Source organism: Balaenoptera physalus (assembly GCF_965194825.1).
Source record: "Balaenoptera physalus genome assembly, chromosome: 2".
Lineage (NCBI taxonomy): Eukaryota > Metazoa > Chordata > Mammalia > Artiodactyla > Balaenopteridae > Balaenoptera > Balaenoptera physalus.
This window is the reverse complement of record NC_138883.1, coordinates 73,699,206-73,716,318: the sequence shown is the minus strand read 5'-3', so window position 1 is coordinate 73,716,318 and position 17,113 is coordinate 73,699,206. Positions and strand designations below refer to the sequence as shown.

The 17,113-nt window shown below is 55.3% G+C and overlaps 1 protein-coding gene across 3 annotated transcripts; it reads right to left on the bottom strand.

The window, feature by feature from the left end:
• Positions 1-3,055: 3,055 nt before the first annotated feature.
• On the bottom strand, positions 3,056-17,051 carry TGM1 (transglutaminase 1). 3 transcript variants are annotated; one of them, XM_082449986.1, is made up of 15 exons: positions 16,915-17,051; positions 15,938-16,243; positions 15,601-15,789; positions 14,349-14,597; positions 13,835-13,953; positions 13,620-13,727; positions 13,014-13,188; positions 12,484-12,622; positions 12,253-12,356; positions 9,728-9,816; positions 9,063-9,216; positions 8,674-8,955; positions 8,375-8,535; positions 7,905-8,041; positions 3,056-3,447 (listed from the first exon to the last, which is right to left on the bottom strand). In XM_082449986.1, the coding sequence occupies exons 1-15, from the start codon at positions 16,931-16,933 to the stop codon at positions 3,234-3,236; spliced, it is 2,445 nt and encodes an 814-aa protein (XP_082306112.1). In that variant the 5' UTR covers positions 16,934-17,051; the 3' UTR covers positions 3,056-3,233. The 3 variants fall into 3 exon arrangements, with proteins under 3 accessions (XP_082306112.1, XP_082306114.1, XP_082306113.1); XM_082449988.1 differs by lacking the exon at positions 16,915-17,051 and adding an exon at positions 16,494-16,764; XM_082449987.1 differs by lacking the exon at positions 16,915-17,051 and adding an exon at positions 16,448-16,467.
• Positions 17,052-17,113: the final 62 nt, after the last annotated feature.

Sequence of the window (17,113 nt, the reverse complement as noted above, 5' to 3'; positions counted from 1 at the left end):
GGAATCAAGGGTGACTTGTAAGTTTTTGGCTGGAACAACTGGGTGGTTATAGTAACAATGAGATGGGAAAAACTAGGGGAAGAAGAGTTTGGGGATGGAATTAAGAGCTCTGTGGGGTCACTTTCAGTCTGAGATAAAATACAGGCTGTGGAGCCAGACTGCGCAGGTTCTAATCCTATTCTAGAGTGCTAAATGATTTTGATGGGTTCCCTAGCCCCTTGCCTCAGATTCTTCATCTGTAGAGGGGAAATTATAATACAGTGACCATATGAGGTCGTTGTGAAGATGACAGGTGTTATCATATATAAATAGATTAGTGCCAAATTCTTCTTCACTCAGCAAGTATTTAGTGAGCATTTCTATGCACTAAATTCTGAGCATACAACAGAGACCAAATAAGACAAAAACCACTGCTCTTGTGGAGTTTATATTCCACTTGGGGGAGGGCGGACACAATGAATAAATGCATTGTTAAAATATTGAATATGTTGGATGTGGATAAGTGTTATGCAGAAAAATAAAGCAGGGAAAAGTGGTCATGAGGAGAGGAGTGGGTTGCAATTTAAAATAGGGTGGCCAGAAAAGGCCGCATTAAGACAGTGATATTTGAGGATAGACTTCAAAGGAGGGGAGAGTGCCTGCCACATGGATATCAGAAGAAGAGTGTGCCAGGCAGGGGAAACTGTTAGTCCAAAGGCCAGGAGGTCAAGGCTTTGAGAAACACCAAGAAAGTGAAGCAGCCACGGCTGTTATTCTGCGAGAAGTGAGGAGCCACTGGGGAGTGTGAGCAGATCGGTAACATGATCTGACTGACATTTAAAAGCATCCCTCTGGGGCTTCCCTGGTGGTGCAGTGGTTAAGAATCCGCCTGCTAGTGCAGGGGACAGGGGTTCGAGCCCTGGTCCGGGAAGATCCCACATGCCGCAGAGCAACTAAGCCCGTGCGCCACAACTACTGAGCCTGCGCTCTAGAGCCTGCGAGCCACAACTACTGAGCCTCCGAGCCACAACTACTGGAGCCCACGTGCCTAGAGCCCGTGCTCCGCAACAAGAGAAGCCACCGCAATGAAAAGCCCGCGCACCGCAAGGAAGAGTAGCCCCCGCTCACCGCAACTAGAGAAAGCCCGCGCACAGCAACGAAGACCCAACACGGCCAAAAAAATAAATAAATAAATAAATACATAAAATCTATTAAAAAAATTTTTTTTTAAAAATAAAAAATAAATAAATAAATAAAAGCATCCCTCTGGCTGCCAAGTTGAGAATAGACAGGGCAGGGCAAAGGCTAGTGAGAGGACTGGGGCTTCAATCCAAGTGAGGGAGGATGGTGGCTTGGACTAGGATGGAGCAGTACTGGTAGAGAGAATTAGATAATAAATGATACAAAAAATTTAATGTATAGAACACCACATGGTAACATGTACTATGGAGAAAAAGAAAGAACAAGGGGAGATAGGAAACATGGAAGGTGCTGCAATTTTAAAGTGGGATGGAAGAGAAGACCTTAAGATGGTGGCACTTAAGCAAGTCTTGAAGGAGAAGAGGGAGTGAGCCATGGGGCCATGTGGGGAAGAAGCCCTCAGGCAGAGCGCAGCCCTGCAGAGCCCCTGGAGCAGGAGTGTGCCTGGCGCTGTCCAGGTAGGAAGGGGCCGGCGAGCTGGATGGACTGAGCCGGGGGAGGGGAAGGGGAGGGAGGGCGGAGTCACAGAGCACTGCAAGGACTTTGACTTTGGGGGAAGCCAGTGGAAGGTTTTGAGCAGAGGATTGACACGATCTTGTTCACCTGCTCGTTCCAGCTGCTGTGTGAAGAACAGGGTACCAAAGGGCAAGAGTGGAAATGGGGAAATGATTAGGAAGGGGGTGCAACAGTCCAGCTGAGAGATGAAGGCAGCTCGGGCAGGATGGTAGTTGTAGAGGAGATAAGGAGTGGTCAGATTCTAGACACCTATGAATGGGACGTAGAACCAGCAAGATTTGCTGACAGATTGAATGTGGGATGTGAGAGAAAGAAAGGAGTCAAGGGTGACTCCAAGATTTTGGGCCCAAGAAACTGGAAAGATGGAGGTGCCATTTACTGATGTAGGGGAAGATGTAGGAGGATATATGCTGGAGGGAGGTCAGGAGTTTGACCTTGGATGTGTTATACTTGGGGTGTCTTTGAGACATCCACATTGGACATCCACATTGTAGAGATATTGAGAAGGCAGTAAATATACAAATTTGGGGTTCAAGGAAAATACACAATTTTGGGAGCCAGCGGTCCTTAAAACCTCGAGTCTGGCAGAGCTCACCTTGACAGAGTGGAGCTGGATGAGAGAGAGCCTGGGGCGGAGGCCTGAGTCACCCCAACACTGGAGTCTGAGCTGAGGTGTAGGCACCAGCTGAGGAAACTGAGGACAGCCAGAGATCCAGGAGGACCAGGAGGGCGGCCTGGAAGCCTAGCCTACCATCCAGTCTCTAAACACGATGCTTTCAAAGACTATTTAATGCTGTAGGAAAATGCTCACCACAGGTCATTTGGCCGGGGCGGGGAAGCAGCATATGAAACACAATGTTAACAGTTACTTTCTGTACATGGCAGGGCTTGAGGATTATTGTTATTTTCTGCTTTATAATTTTCTGTATCTTCTTAATGCTCAACCCTGAACACGTATTACTTTTGTAAAAATTCTTAGACAAGGATATTTGAAGATCAATATTGGAAAGTGGCTTCTGCTGCTCAGAGAGAACTCCAGCCTATTTCTACCTCAAACATGTGCCTACAGAAGGAACTTTAGGTTCTTCTTTCCCACAGGGGGTGCTGTGGAAGGGGCAGTGCCACTGAGACCAGGGAGCTTCCGAGGGCTTTGGTCAGCGGGTGAAGACTGGGCAGGTAAGCGCTGGAGGCTGTCCTGACGCCAAGCGGCCCCATCTCAAGAGCTGCTGAGTGGTACCACTGCTGACCTGCCAGCCATGCTTCTAAGACCTAGGGGCGTCAGAAATGCCAAGGGCATCCCCAGGATAGGCCATGGGGCTCCTTGGCTCGGCATAGACTGACAGATGGACAGAACGGCAGCTTCATTAAAAAACAGTTTATTAGCATCTGTGCAAATGAGATCGGTTCTTCCCCAGATGCCCCGGTCTCCCCACCTGAGGCCCTGGGGAACCGCTCTGCAGCGGGTCCCTATCTTGAGGCAGTGCCCTTGCTCATCTGACTCCACTCCCACTGCTCCTGGCCCAGGGCTAAGCCCCACCTCAAGATGCCATAGGGATGGTCTCCCCTGAGCAACCGTTGCCTCTAGTATCTGAGGAGTCCCTGCCACCAGCGGCCGGGGCCACATCCACCTGGATGACCCCATGCACCTGGGAGAGCTGTGGGCTGTCCAAGCTGGCGATGAGCTGGCGGGATCCTGATCTCACAGGCACGAACGTCTGGCGCAGTGTCACTCTCTTGTCGCCCCCAATGTCCCTGTGGGAAGAGACAGGATCATAGACCTGGGGTGACCGAGGGTGGAGTGGGGAGTAAGGGCTGATGGGGCAGGCAGGAAGGAAGAGCAGCAGGTGGAGCCCTTCAGGCATTTCTGGGCTCAGCTGGAATCTCCACACCCAAGACCTAACCTACTGACTGGAACAAAGCCTGAACCCCAAGGCCACCTCTGCAAGGCTAGATCAGTGGCCGCCCACCCAGCTGCTGGAGCTGGAAATCTCCTCAGCATCCAGGACTCCTCCCTCCCTGCTCTCACAAACATCTGGACAAAGATCGAGGCACTGCCTCCCCTCCTCTCCATGGCCAATGCTCCTGCCCCAACCAGGTCAGCCCCAATCCCCGCAGGGTTTCCAAGAACAAGGAAACTTCAAAGGGAGACTTTGGGGCTCAACACAGTATTGCCAAATACTTTCAGGTTTGCCGAGGAAGAAGGTGGAAGAAAATTAATCATCCTCTGCTACGATCATATTTCAGGATGTTATTAAAAAAAAAAAAAAAAAAGAACAGACAATTGGCATCTTTAAATTAAATTGACACACATTCGTGTGTGTGAGTGAGAGAGAGAAACACACATGCTGGTGTGCACACACACACTGCAGTGTTTTTATTTTCTTCCTTCCCATGGACCTCTGGTCCCAGACCACCCCTCTGGGAATGACAATTTCACCAGCCTTCTAACTGGCCTTCTTGCCTCCCATCTCATTTTCCATTCTATTCTCCAAGCACTCAGAGGTGAACTGAGTCCTTCACCGGCTTGGCTTCCTCGGTGCTTATGAGATAGATGAAACTGTAGCTCCCTAACCTGACACACAGGCTCACTCTGAGTCACCCTGCCTGCCTGTGCCACCTCATCATCCCCCCATTCCTCCTGCCCACCAGCCCCACTGAGCTCCTCCCCTTCCCTGAACTCACCTCCATCTTCATGCTTTGCCCCCAGGCTGCCTCCAGACCCAGCTCACACCTCCTCCTCAGTGAGGGCTCCCTGGAGCACCTCCTGCCCTCAGGAAAATGAATCTCACCCTTCTCTGAGCTCCCCCAGCAACCTGCACGTGTGCTTACGCACTGACTGCGACTGCATTTATATCGCACCTTCTCACGCCTGTTAGCATCTGTCCTTTCCTGCCTCTGCCTTAAACCTTTACCTCTGGCCCCTGCTCAGCCTGAGCCTGCCTTGGGGACCGTCTCTGGAGCCAGACTCTGTGCAAACACCACAGTCCTCCAAGGGAATGAGCCAACACCCCAACATTGAGGATGAGCTCTCCTTGGGGCAAAACAGCTTGGAGCCTGCTTCCAAGGGGCATTCCTGGACCACTCTGTACTCTTTCTTCTACCATTGTTAACTGTGTGGTTTAGAACAAGGTACCAGTCATCCTCACTTTCTGGTGTAAAATGGAAGCGAATGTAAAATGAGGGGGTGGGATCAGATCGTCTTGAAGGTGCCTCCAAGCTCTATGAAGGTGGGAAGCAGGGGAGACAGGGAGATAGATATCTATAGCCTACCTGTTAGGTTATAGACTTAATTTCTAGACTTCCTATCATAATATACAACTTGAAAATAGGTCTAGAGACTTCCCTGGTGGCGCAGTGGTTAAGAATCCGCCTGCCAATGCAGGGGACATGGGTTCGAGCCCTGGTCTGGGAAGATCCCACAGGCCGCCGAGCAACTAAGCCCGTGCACCACAACTACTGAGCCTGCACTCTAGAGCCTGTGAACCACAACTACTGAGTCTGTGTGCCACAACTACTGAGGCCCGTGCGCCTAGAGCCTGTGCTCTGCAACAAGAGAAGCCACCGCAATGAGAAGCCCGCGCACCTCAACAAAGAGTGGCCCCTGCTCGCTGCAACTAGAGAAAGCCCGCATGCAGCAACGAAGACCCAACGCAGCCAAAAATAAATATATAAATAAACAAATTTATTAAAAAGAAAAAGAAAGAAAGAAATTAAGTCTATAACTTAGCAGGTAGGCTATACTCTGCCTGGTTACGAATCTGCGCTTTTAATTTGTGCTCACTTTTCCATCGATGCAGGTTAAAGGTTGTTTAGGTTCAGATCAGCCTTTAAAAGTCTATTTAACCCATACTATAATTGAACTGTACTATTTCAGAGCCTAGCCTTTATTTGTAACATTATTTCCAAGAGAAATTGCTCTCCAGATTCCAGCTAGGGATGTCAAGATCTCTTCCTACCCTGGTCTTAAGAGTCAGGCGAGACCTTGGCTGCACCCCAGTTTGCGAGTTTAAGCTGAGCACGTCAGCTGCTAAAGTTGGAATGTGCCCATAAATGAGTGCAGGTAATAAAACCAACTCCCTGGCAGGACATCAGAACTTAGACATCCAAATTAGCATTGCCCTTCAATTATGTACTGGTTCAACCCTGTTGAACATTTGAAAAAACTCCTCTCAGATTTTCCCTCACAGCCATTTAAAACCACACACACATCACACACACCCACTTGGGCTCGCACGCACGCACACCCAGACAAGTCACTGCCCCTCCTTTACAGCCAAGCTTCAGTTCTGATTGAAAAGGGCGTTATGACCCACCTTGTTCACTTACCTTATTAATTAATCTTAATTCTAAATGACTTGAGGCTGTTTCCCCAAAGTCAAATCCACTCCCTTAGAAGACCACCCTAAGGACATTCTAGAGAATATGATTCAGGCTCTGGGGGAAATTCCTGAGAAGGATTTGGAGCAGACTTCCAGCTTCCCCTGGTGACTGCTTTGGTGGTGACAATAGCCATCTGAAGGAGTAAGTTCTGGAATGTTTATTAAGGGGCCGCTCAGCAGGCCGGGTGGCACAACTTATGCCATAATGGGGCTCCATACCACAGCCTTGGATGCGCAGATGAGAGTGAAGTGATGCCCGTTTTGGAATCTAATATATCCGAGCCAGGAGCTCAGGGCTCTCAGCTGTCCTGGTGGCCCTGGCCTGGGCTCACAGCAGCTGAGGAGCCACAGGATGTCCAAGGAGGACCTGCCTTGAGAAACTACCATCTAACCCTCTCACATACTGGTGGGAAGACTGGGACCTTTAAGTGGGGGGGGGAGACTCACACAAGCCCCACAGCTGAAGAGAGGACCTGGGTCTCCATCACTCAGTGCAGCGGTCCTTCCCTTATTCCCAGGCAGGGGCAAGAATCAAAGATCTGGTGGGGCTGCTGAGGGAAGCCCCGCCCTGGGGGATCCCTCAGAACAGGCAAACCTCCCTCTGTCAGCTGCAGGTGAGAGACACCAACAGGTGAGCTGTCTGGGAGTTCCAAGCTCCACTCTCTAAGCTGCCAGAGACCCTTTTAGGGCGACAGAAGGAGAGCACTCGTTTGTGATGTGTCCCATCATCCAGGGGGCCGGGCTGGGGCAGAGATCAGAACAGCAACCTTTTCAGCTTTGGCCTGTTGGCGAAAGTGGCAGCCACCACCGGGCAGAGCCTGCTGTGTGTGGGGAGAGGGACGGGCAGGGCGGGCAGGGACCCTCTGCTTCCTCACCCAGCACCCCCGAGCGCATGCTGTCCCTTTCCCTTGGGCGCTCTCTGTCGAATGAGGAAAATTCCTGCCCCTGTCCCCAGAAGGCTGAGCTTAAAGGTCAGCCTCTGGCCTTCTCTGCTTTCCCTCTGTGCTGCTCGTGCGTGCGTGGGTCTGCGTCAGAGATGGCAGCACAGGCCCAGGAACACGACTGTGGGCACCGGCCTGGCCCAGAGCCTCACGTGGCTCGGGATCAGGCGCCGGCAGGCTGGGTGAGGGCCCCGAGGCACAGGGCTCTCGCCTTCGGAACTGCTGCTCGGCCCTCATGCCACCACGCCAGCAACAAGCTTGAGAGCCTGTGCTCTCACCAAAGCGGGAGGGGCCGAGCCTGCCCCTTAGGAGCTGTGAGGCCCTGTGAGATGCGGCCACCAGCTGCCCCGTCTGTAAAGCGGGGACAGCTACCAACAGAACACTAATGTCGTGCCGAGCACCATGCTGAGTGCTTTACGGGCAGCGTCGCCTCTGAGCCTCAGAGCCAGGCTTATCGTTATCCCTACTTTACAGGTGAGAAAACTGAGGCGCAGAGGAGATCAGTCACTTGCCCTGGGGCACACGGCCCAGGTGATGATCTCTAATGTACTTTAAGGGGTTTTTGTGGTCTCCAGATGAACTGATATTCCTGAAAGTGCCTGCTCAACTCCTGAGTGCTGGGCGACAGTAGTGACGAGTTGCTAATGATTCCTATGTGAGTTTTCAGCTCCCTAACGAGCCGGTGAGGCAGGGTGGGGACACCACGGAGCACTGCCCACAGCAGGCCTTTTAAGTGCCGCGTGGGCTGAACTGAGTCAGGAGGTGCTGCTGGCTGGCCCCAAGCGACAGACCTTACCGTCCTGACTGAGAGAGGAAGCAAAGCTGGGACCCACGCCGCCAGGAGGCAGGCAAGGGCAGCGGCAGGGGAAGGAGGAGGGGCCGGACTCACCCAGCATTGAGGGCCTTGGGTCTCTGCAGCCCGGAACCCTCGAGCCGGAAGACAACGTTGGTGAGGGTGACAGGCAGGGGGTTCTGGAAGACAATCTGGACCTCGCACTCCTGGCCAACCACGGCTGCTCGCAGTAACTGAGAGAAAAAGAGGCACCCATCAGAGCCCCTGGCCAAACTCACGGGACCAGACGCTCCCCCAGAGAGGGAGAGCTCCTTAGAATCAAGACCTCCCTCAACCCACGTTTCTGCCCCCAAGAGAGGGCTCTCCCAAAGCCAGACAGGAAACTCCAACCCACTCTCCAGCTGCAGCCACCACAGAATCAGGGAAATGAGATCTGATTTTCCAGAGGAGGAAACCGAAGCCCAAGAGCCCAGAGCTGGTCCCTGACCTCCTCCTGCCACAGCTCCTGGCCCAGTGCCCCCTCCCCTCGCCCTCCGATTTCCCCCTGCCCCAGCCAGCTGCTCTACCGTGAGGGAGAGGTCCGGGGTGCGCAGACGGAAGGTGTGCTGCTTGGCCAGCACCTGCGTGTTCTCCTTGACGTGGCCCGAGACGTTGAGCAGCATGGTCCCCTGGTCCACGAGGTGGACCCGGTACTCCTTGTAGGCCACGGGCATGGCCGTGCGCTCCGCTGTGGGGAGGAGGCATGGTATCACTGAGGCCAGCTTCCCCAGACTCGGCATCCTGGGGTCTCCATGTCCCCAGCCCCGGGGTGCCCAGCCGTGGGGCGGGGGGGGGGAGGGGGCAGGGCTGGGGAAGGAGCACTTACAGGCCCCTGGCGCCAGCACTACTTCCTTCTTGCACTCCTTGAAGACAGACCCAGAGACGCCGGTATAGAAGGTAACAGAGAGGTAGAGGTGCAGCTTCACAGTCCGGGGGCTGCTGCTGCAGTTGGTCAGCACCACACAGACGGTCAGGTCCTGCCCCATCACTGCGTCCTGCGCCTCCACCTGCAGGGCCACATCCTCAGCCGAGTCCCGGGTGGCGTACACGTTGGGTTTGCTGCCGTGGGCGGCTGCGGTCTCCACTGCCTTCCGCTCTTCTTCTGAGCCTGGGGGTTGAGGGTCAACGGTGAGCTTACCACTGCCGCTGGCGTTGGCGAGTGCTTGGTGGGAACCCTTGGCGTGGACAGAGCTGGCCAGGTTGGGGGGCTGGTACCTTCCGGGTGCTTATACATGTGGGAGACCTCTTCCCGCATGTTGGAGCCAACGGCCTTCGTGACGACGAGCGAGCCGATGGCTTTCTCCTCCACGTACACGACCTTGAAGCTGCCGTCACCTTGCCGCTGCCAGTAGATCTTGTCACTGTTCACCTGTATGGGGCGTGTGTGGGGTGTGAGCCGGGAGTGAGTGAGCCAGAAGGTCTGAGGGTGGGCCTGACCCCCAGCTGCCTTCCCTGGATCCTAGGAGCTGCATGGAGGGCTAGATCCAAAGGTTGGGAGCTTCCTGGAAGAGCCAAACCAGGAAACTTTCCAAGCTGAGCCAGACAAGGCCAGAGATGGGGGAAGAAACTGGTCTGGGAGGCTCCTTACAGTGTATTCAACATTAATAACAGTAATTCCTTACGCTCGTTCGCTGACTCTTTGACTTACAGAGCAGCTTCATACCCATTATTTCTTTTGATCCTGAGCACAGGAAGCATGGCAGCCATTATTATCCCCCTTTTAACAGTTGGGGAAACTAAGACTCATAGAATGAGTAACTTGCTCAAGGTCACACAGCTAGTCGGTCGGTGGTGAGGTCAGGACCAGAGAACCCAGGGCCAACGCCAGTGCCCTGGTCTCCCCAGGCTGCCCACAAAGGCACCGGGCACACAGGTCTCACCTCAGCAAAAATGAAGGGCGTGTCATACTTCATGTAGACCAGGCCGTTCTTGATGGACTGCACAGAGCAGGGGCCACAGCAGAAGATGCCTAGGGGAGTGAGGGTAGCATGGGGGTGAGAGATCCAAGGAGGCAGAGGGGGACCCCCCCCCAGACCCTGGGCGCACCCATCCAGGCCCAGCGCCCACTGCCTTGGGTCAGCTCCCACCGGTCCAACTCAGGGAGGTTAAACAAAGGAGCACACACGTTCTATTTGGCCTCAGTCATTGGTGGCGCATAGGGGGACACGGACAGCCGTGGAGACAGGCCTGCCTTGCTAACCAAATTGCTGGCATATTTCCTCTACCGGCTGAAGCTTCATGTCAGCTGTCTGTAACCCCCTGAGGTCAAGAGCCATCCTACATCAAGACAAACCGAGAGCCCACCGTGGCTCTGCTTGCCGGCTGGGAGAGCAATGACATCACAGTCACCATTCCAGAAAGATCCAGAACAACTCTTCAGCTCTGCAGCCTACTGTGTCCTCTCTGTGGGGAGGTGAGAGGGGAGCTGGTGGGAAACAGAGTCTGTCCTCAGTGTGCTCGGGAGGGTTTTCTGGAAGAGATGGGTTGATAGGGAGGAGGCTTGGCAGGAGAGGACACAGAACAGGAAGTGAGGGCCATCCAACAGGAGAGAATCTTAGAAAACATCTCGCATGATGGTCTCCTTTTACACATGGGGAGACGGGCTCAGTGAGGCAAAGTAGATGCCAGGATCTCCCAAGACAGTTGGATACAGAGAGAAGGAAGGAGTTAATACTTAACTGAGTAGCTACTAAGCTCCAGCCATGCTGCTAGTCTACTATGACTTCTCATTAGATCCTCCCAACCACCCTGTATGGCATATATCATCCACACATTACAAACAAGAACACCAAAGCCCGAAGGTGAAAGGAACTTGCCCAAGATGACGTATCTAAGAAGTGATCAAGCTAGAATCAAGCCCAGGTCTGGCTGGCCTCAGAGCCCCTGGCTGCCGCCCAGCCCACCACTTCCCAGAGTGGGGACCAGAACTCAGATCTCCCGGTGTCCTGCAGGCTGTTCCAGCGTCGCAGGCATCACTGCGGTTGCACAATTCAGGGGGCACCGTTCACAGAGATGACTGAGGGGGAGGGGTCTGGCCAGAGACCAGAGGAGGAATGTAGGCTAGGGGAAGGCTATCTGACCCAGGGTGAGGAAGGGAGAGGTGGCAGGGGTTGGGGGGAGAGGCAACCGGAGGGGCAGGTGGGGCTGCCTGGGGCCAGAGTATTAAAGTGGGAAGGGTGTGCGGGCCCTGTCTGAGAACAGCACGGGAGGTCTAATGTTTGCAGAAACGTGCGTTGTGGAAAAGAGACTAGTAGGTTATGTCGTCAGTGATTACTTCTTAGGCTGGACTGGGTTACAGAAGCTGTTTTCTCCTTTGAACCTATCTGAACCCTGATTTTTTCATACTGTACGTATAACTCAGTGGAGCAGTGGAACAGATACGAGAGGAACTTGGTAAAAGCAAGAATATGTGTCGAAAGAGAGGAAGTCGGGGGCTGGGTCTGCTCTGCTGCTGACCTAACGCTCTGTGCCCTAGAGGAACTCCCAAACCCAGCTGATCTGCAACATCACCAGGAGAACTTTCAAAAACACAGATTCCAGGCTTCCCTGGTGGCGCAGTGGTTGAGAGTCTGCCTGCCAATGCAGGGGACACGGGTTCGAGCCCTGGTCTGGGAAGATCCCACATGCCGCGGAGCAACTGGGCCCGTGAGCCACAACTACTGAGCCTGTGCGTCTGGAGCCTGTGCTCCCAACAAGAGAGGCCGCGATAGTGAGAGGCCCGTGCACCGCGATGAAGAGTGGCCCCCACTTGCCGCAACTAGAGAAAGCCCTCGCACAGAAACGAAGACCCAACACAGCCATAAGTAAATAAGTAAATAAATAAATAAATAAAAATACAAATTCCTAGAGTCTATTCCCTGAAGGTCCAACGTATCAGGTCTGGAGTAGGATATAGAAATTTCCTTGAAACAAAACGAAACAAACCACCTGAGAGAGGATAGGGAATTGTATACTTTATGCTATACAATTCTATCCTTTTTTTTTTTCCTTCCATGCATGTTTTACTTAAAATAATGACTTTTTAAACTTTAAAAGAATATATATATAAATAAAAGGGTCCTTCAATTAATTACCTCCAGGATATGTAAATAAAAAAGCAAGTGGGAATAGTGGATTTGTCAGGGGAGGGAAATCTCCCACGGAATTCTCTCGAATCCTTGGACTTTTGAGCCATCTGAGTGTAATAATCATTACAAATAAATAAAATTTAGGCAAATAGTTACGCAGAAAGGTAAAAACAAATGAAGGGCCACATGGTGATTTGCCCTGATGAGTCTGAAGAACTGCGGGGTTATAGAACCCGGCTCGAAGTCCCCGTCCGGGACGCTGTAGTTTGGTACCCTGGCTGGGGAGAGAGGGAGGGGCCCCAAGTAGGGTTCAGGAGCTAGCCAGGGCCCTGACTCACCACTGCTGGTCTCCTGGGGTGTGGAGTCCACAACCTGCCATCCATCGAAGCCTGAGGGCAGATCCGGCCTCTTCATCCAACAGTCGTTCCACACGTGGAAGTTCCTGGATGGACACGGCCGGAGGGCTCCGTGAGCTGCCCACCCCCCCAGGGCCTCCCCAGCATACCCCGGCGCCCAGGCCTCGGGTCCCCAGTCCTCAGCAGGGAAGGGCAGGCCAGCCCCAGCCTCACCAGATGGAATCATGGTTCAGGTGCTCGAGTGGCTTCATGTTCTCGTCAAAGTAGATGTCCATGGTGAGGGACGTGTCTGTGTCATGCGCGGAATTGAAGTTGGTGATGGTACGGGTGGCCAGGCCCAGGCAGCGCAGCACTGTGCGGAAACCAGGGTTGGGGTTCAGGGCCCGCGGCCAGGGCAGGGGTGGGGGGGGCAGGTGAGGCACGAGGTCAGGAGTAGCAAGGGGACAAGGGCAACTGGGTCAGGGGTTGCTAGGGTCAGGAGGGCACTGAGCCAGGGAGTGTTGGGGGTTAGGGGAATCCAGGCCACCGGCCTCGCCTTGTCCCTAATTGTCCCTTCTCCCTCCTCTCCTCTAGGCCCCTCTCGGTTGTTAACACTAATTAATGATAATTAAGGCCAGCCTACCAGCCACCCCGCCTGCTCCTACACCGCAGCCACAGCTGGGCTGGGATCGTGAAGGCGGAGCCTGGCTTCCCTCCCTCCTTCGTGTAGGGCCCAGGCCACTCCTGTCCCGTCCCTCCACTACCTGTAGTGGTCACACCGGCGAAAACCCAGCACTGGCCGTAAGGGACAGGGCGGCCGTTGCGTAGGTAGCTGAGTAGAATCTCCACGCTGCCCACCCACGCTGATGGATTCGTGCCGCAGGAATAATTTCCAGACCAGTTCCCAATCAGGATGCCACTGTCATCCAAGGAATTCACCTGCCCAGGACAGGATGGGATGAGGCAGAGTTGGGGGAGAGGCTCAGGGCCTGCCGTGTGGCCCCCGGCCCAGCCTCTGACCCTGCAACCATCCCTCACCCCTAAAGGCTTCAGGGTCCAGTAGCAGCCTGAGCCCCTCTCAGCACTCCCAGAGCTCTCTGCCCACTCCACCCCCATCCTGGTCTGACACAGGAATGTGAAGGCTGGGTGTGCCAAGTTTGGGGTTTGGCCCTACATTACACAAGAGCTGGAATGGGAGCCAGGAAGGGGAGGGTTGGGGGGCAGGCGAGGGAGGGAAGAGGAGTGAGACCACTTCCCACAGTACCCTTTGCAAGAGCAGGGACAGCATCAGGAAGGGTAAGAGTGTGGGGCGGAGCAGGGGAGGCAGCAGGCAGACACACAGTAGGGCTCAGAGACGCGAGTGTGCTCACCATGGCAGAGACCACCCGGCAGACACTGATGGGGTCCCTGCGGCCTCCATGTGGCATGCCCCGCCGGTCCAGGATGTACAGGCAGGCGTCCAGCACCCCGTGGTCAAACTGGAGGGAGGAAGGGCAGAGGTGACCCCTAGGCCAGCACCTGCTCCCCTACCCCGCCCCACCTGCCTCTAGTGCCCCTGAGTGCACGAGGCCCCAGCCAGCCGTACCTGGCCATAGTTCCAGGTCCGCTCGCCAACCTGTGCTTCGGTCCCATAGTAAATTCTCCCAGACTCGTTAAGCACGTACTCCTGCCGCCAGTCCTCACGGTCCACATACACGATGTCCTCTGTGTTCCCAAAGCATATATGCCTGGTCCCCTCCAGCCCTCTCCCTGAGTCCCACCTGCCCCTGGGCTGATTCTGCAGGACTCATGACCGCAGAGGAAGAGCAGGAACGCCTCTAGCCTGACAGCACTGCTCCCAGGACGGATGCAGTGAGCATGACAGAGATAATGAGAGGTGGGTGGCTGTAACCCGGGCCCTTCCCCAGGAGAGGTGAGGCTGTGTGACCTTGGGCTGGTCACCTCTCTAGGTCCTGGATCTAGGTCCCCTCACCTGGACAATGGGAAGCTGGCTTCTCCTAGGGCTAGGTACCCAGGCACGTAGCCAGATCCTAGGAAAGGAAGCCCTGACCTGCCCTCCCCTCCTGTCCATGCCTTGCTTCTGACTCCAGCAGGCTCACCTGGGCACCAGGGATTGAAGAGGATGTAGATCTCATTGCAGGGGTCAAAGGGCAACTGGAACTCGCCAGCTTCTGAGCGTGTGCGGACCGTGAACTGAAACTTGCCGATGATGGCATTGGGGCAGGTGTGGACGCGTAGGTTCAGATTATTCCCGCTGGACTTGGTCACCTGGGCGTTCCAGCCTCCACTGCCCCCCTGGCCCACTGGGATGATCACGTGGGTGCCCTTGCCCACCTCAGGGTTGTTTCCTGGAGTGGGGGAAGCATTGATTAGCTGCTGCAGCCTATCTGAAGTGGGGGGGGGGGGGGATGGTGCCTTGGACTTCTCCCAGCCCCACCCAGAAAGTGTATGAGCCAGTGAGTGTGTCCCTGAGTTGGACCATCGCCTGGGTCAATCTGAGAGCAGCTCTGTCCCCACCCAGTGTTTGCCCACATGTCAGGGCAGAGATCCAGTCCAACATCCCAAACCTGTTCCCTCGACACTTAACTCAGAGGTGACTAGAAGAGACCAGGTCACCGTCACGCTCTCCCTGCCTGACTGTTCCAGCACCTGGGCTGGAGGAGCAGAGCCACCCTGTCTGGGTCCAGTTGCCCCTGCCCCGTGTGAAAGGGCAGTTCATATCCTGAAGGTCAACCCTGCCTGCTCCCTGGGGCTGCAGCTTCCAGAGCCCAGGGCATCCTTGCTGGAGGTGGTGGGGGTACCTGGGAAATTACAGGCTGGGGTGGGCAAGGCTAGGCCCTAATCAAAGGGTACAAGGGGTCGCCGGCCCCCTGCGGCAGCATAAGCACCAGCCTAGGCGGTCAGTAGCCACCAAGCAATGCAATGCGGGAGGCACCTGCCCTGGGCCATGGGGACAGAGAGACCGAGAGACACAGTGGGACAGAGCATAGAGCCACACCCTGAGGAAGGAGGGCAGACCCAGAAAGAAAGACACACAGAGGCAGCAACACTGAAGGGGATGCTGTACCAAGCACCTGAAGAAAAAGAATTTTGAGACAGATACCCCTGGAGGCTTGAAGAGGGTGAGCTTAGGAAAACAGGGACACCAAGACCCTCCCTGAGGTACCCCTGGGGACATACTTACATGCTTGCACCTGCCTTATCTGGCAGGGGCGAGGAGTGGGGTGAGTGAGGAGCCTAAAGGTGCCCCTTTGACCCTAATACGAGGGCGGGGAGCCCTGCTAGGCAGCCCCCTACCCCCACTCCACCCTGCCCAGGACCTTCACCCCTCCCACTGCGCGCTCCACTGACCGATGTACAGCTCCAGGGTGACATGATCGGACGACTCATAGGGACGAGACAGGAAGAGGACCATGTCGAAAGGCTGCCCGCGGCGGATAATCAGCTCATGGTACTCGAACTCGTTCGTGTGGTGCTCTTGGCGATTCCGGTCCGAGGGTGAACTCAGCAGATCCACACCGGTCACCACCAGCATTCCCTCTGCAAGGCCAGAGCTCAGGTTCAGTGAAGCCCCGTGGGGAGTCCGGCCCTGCATCATTAGCCTCCCAGGCCCCCAGAGACGCCAGAATGAGTCTCAGGCCCATTAAAGCATTTTGGCTCTCAGATAACGAGGACAGGTGGGCCTCACCTTGGATGGTGCCATCTCTAGCTGTGGTCGCAGTGCTGGGCTGGGGGTCGGGTCTTCGACCCCCGGAGCTGGACCCTCGATCCCTGAAGTTAGACCCTAGGTCTCTGCGGGACTCAGGCCTCCGGTCGTCATCTATCGCATTCTGGCACGAGCAACAGCCACAGAAGCGAGTCCAGAAGGAGCTGCCCCCTTGGCCAGCATGTCTGTCTGGCTCTGGCTCCGCCTCTGGAGAAGGTGTCACGGGGGGCTGCCAGGTGTTCGCGCCCCAGCGGCCCACATCCGAACGAGGATTGCCCGTCGTCATGCCTGTGTGGACAACGCAGGGAGGCTCTGATCACTCACACAGACCTCCTTTACCCCTAACAGGACGCCCCAGTCAGCTCACCCAGAAACCCTCCATCCAGAGAGCTGATTCAGTCCCAGCCAGATGACTGAGGTGATCTGATCTCGACCCTGAGATTCCCTCAGACCCACCCAGAGACCTTCCCCAAAGACTCCTTTCAGACTCACCTAGAGAAACTTCCCATATTACAGAGACCAGTCTTTCCCCTCTCACCCGCACACGGACATCCACCAAGCCAGGTGCCCGATCCAGAAAGCTGCTCACGGACGCCTCCCAGGAAATGACACTTGTCACACCCTCAAGGTGCAGCAGCACAGACCATCCCGGGCCTGCTCCCTCCACCTGCCAGCTCCTCAGTCTGGAGGTCCAGAGCTGCCTGCCTCAAGGACCCATTTCTTAGGCGGAATCCCCCACCCAAGCCTCCTTGCATTACACAGGCAAGTGACATTCACGACTTGGGCTCCTGACATTCCCCACCGCGGGTCAAACACCCACACGGAGCTGCCCGGAGGGGCGGGGCGGGGGCAGAGGTGCCCCGAGCCGGGCTTCCCAGGTGCAGAGTCTCGGTGTGTGGGGAGCAGTCTCACTGGGACAGGCTCGGGCCGGCTCGCACCCCACCTGGCCGGGGCCTCACCTGATGAAGGTGCTGCCATCTCTGGGTGGAACAGGTCGGGACTGATGGGACTGGACTGACAGCCGCCGCACGAATGGAAAGCTTGGGGAGGGCAGGTAAGTGGTTTATGAGGGGGGAGGGTGGGGCCAGGCTTCGGGGAAGAAGGGGGAGGGAGGTTGCTCCATCCTCGAGGGAGGAAGCCCAGCCTCTGGGGGCTGTT

Bases quoted from the DNA above. Each gene is read 5' to 3' on its own strand.
- TGM1 (XM_082449986.1), bottom strand. The intron at 9,817-12,252 runs GTGAGTCAGGGC...TCACTCCCCTAG, and splicing joins ACCCCAGGAGACCAGCAGTG to GCATCTTCTGCTGTGGCCCC. The intron at 9,217-9,727 runs GTGAGACCTGTG...CGCCCCATACAG, and splicing joins CGCCCTTCATTTTTGCTGAG to GTGAACAGTGACAAGATCTA.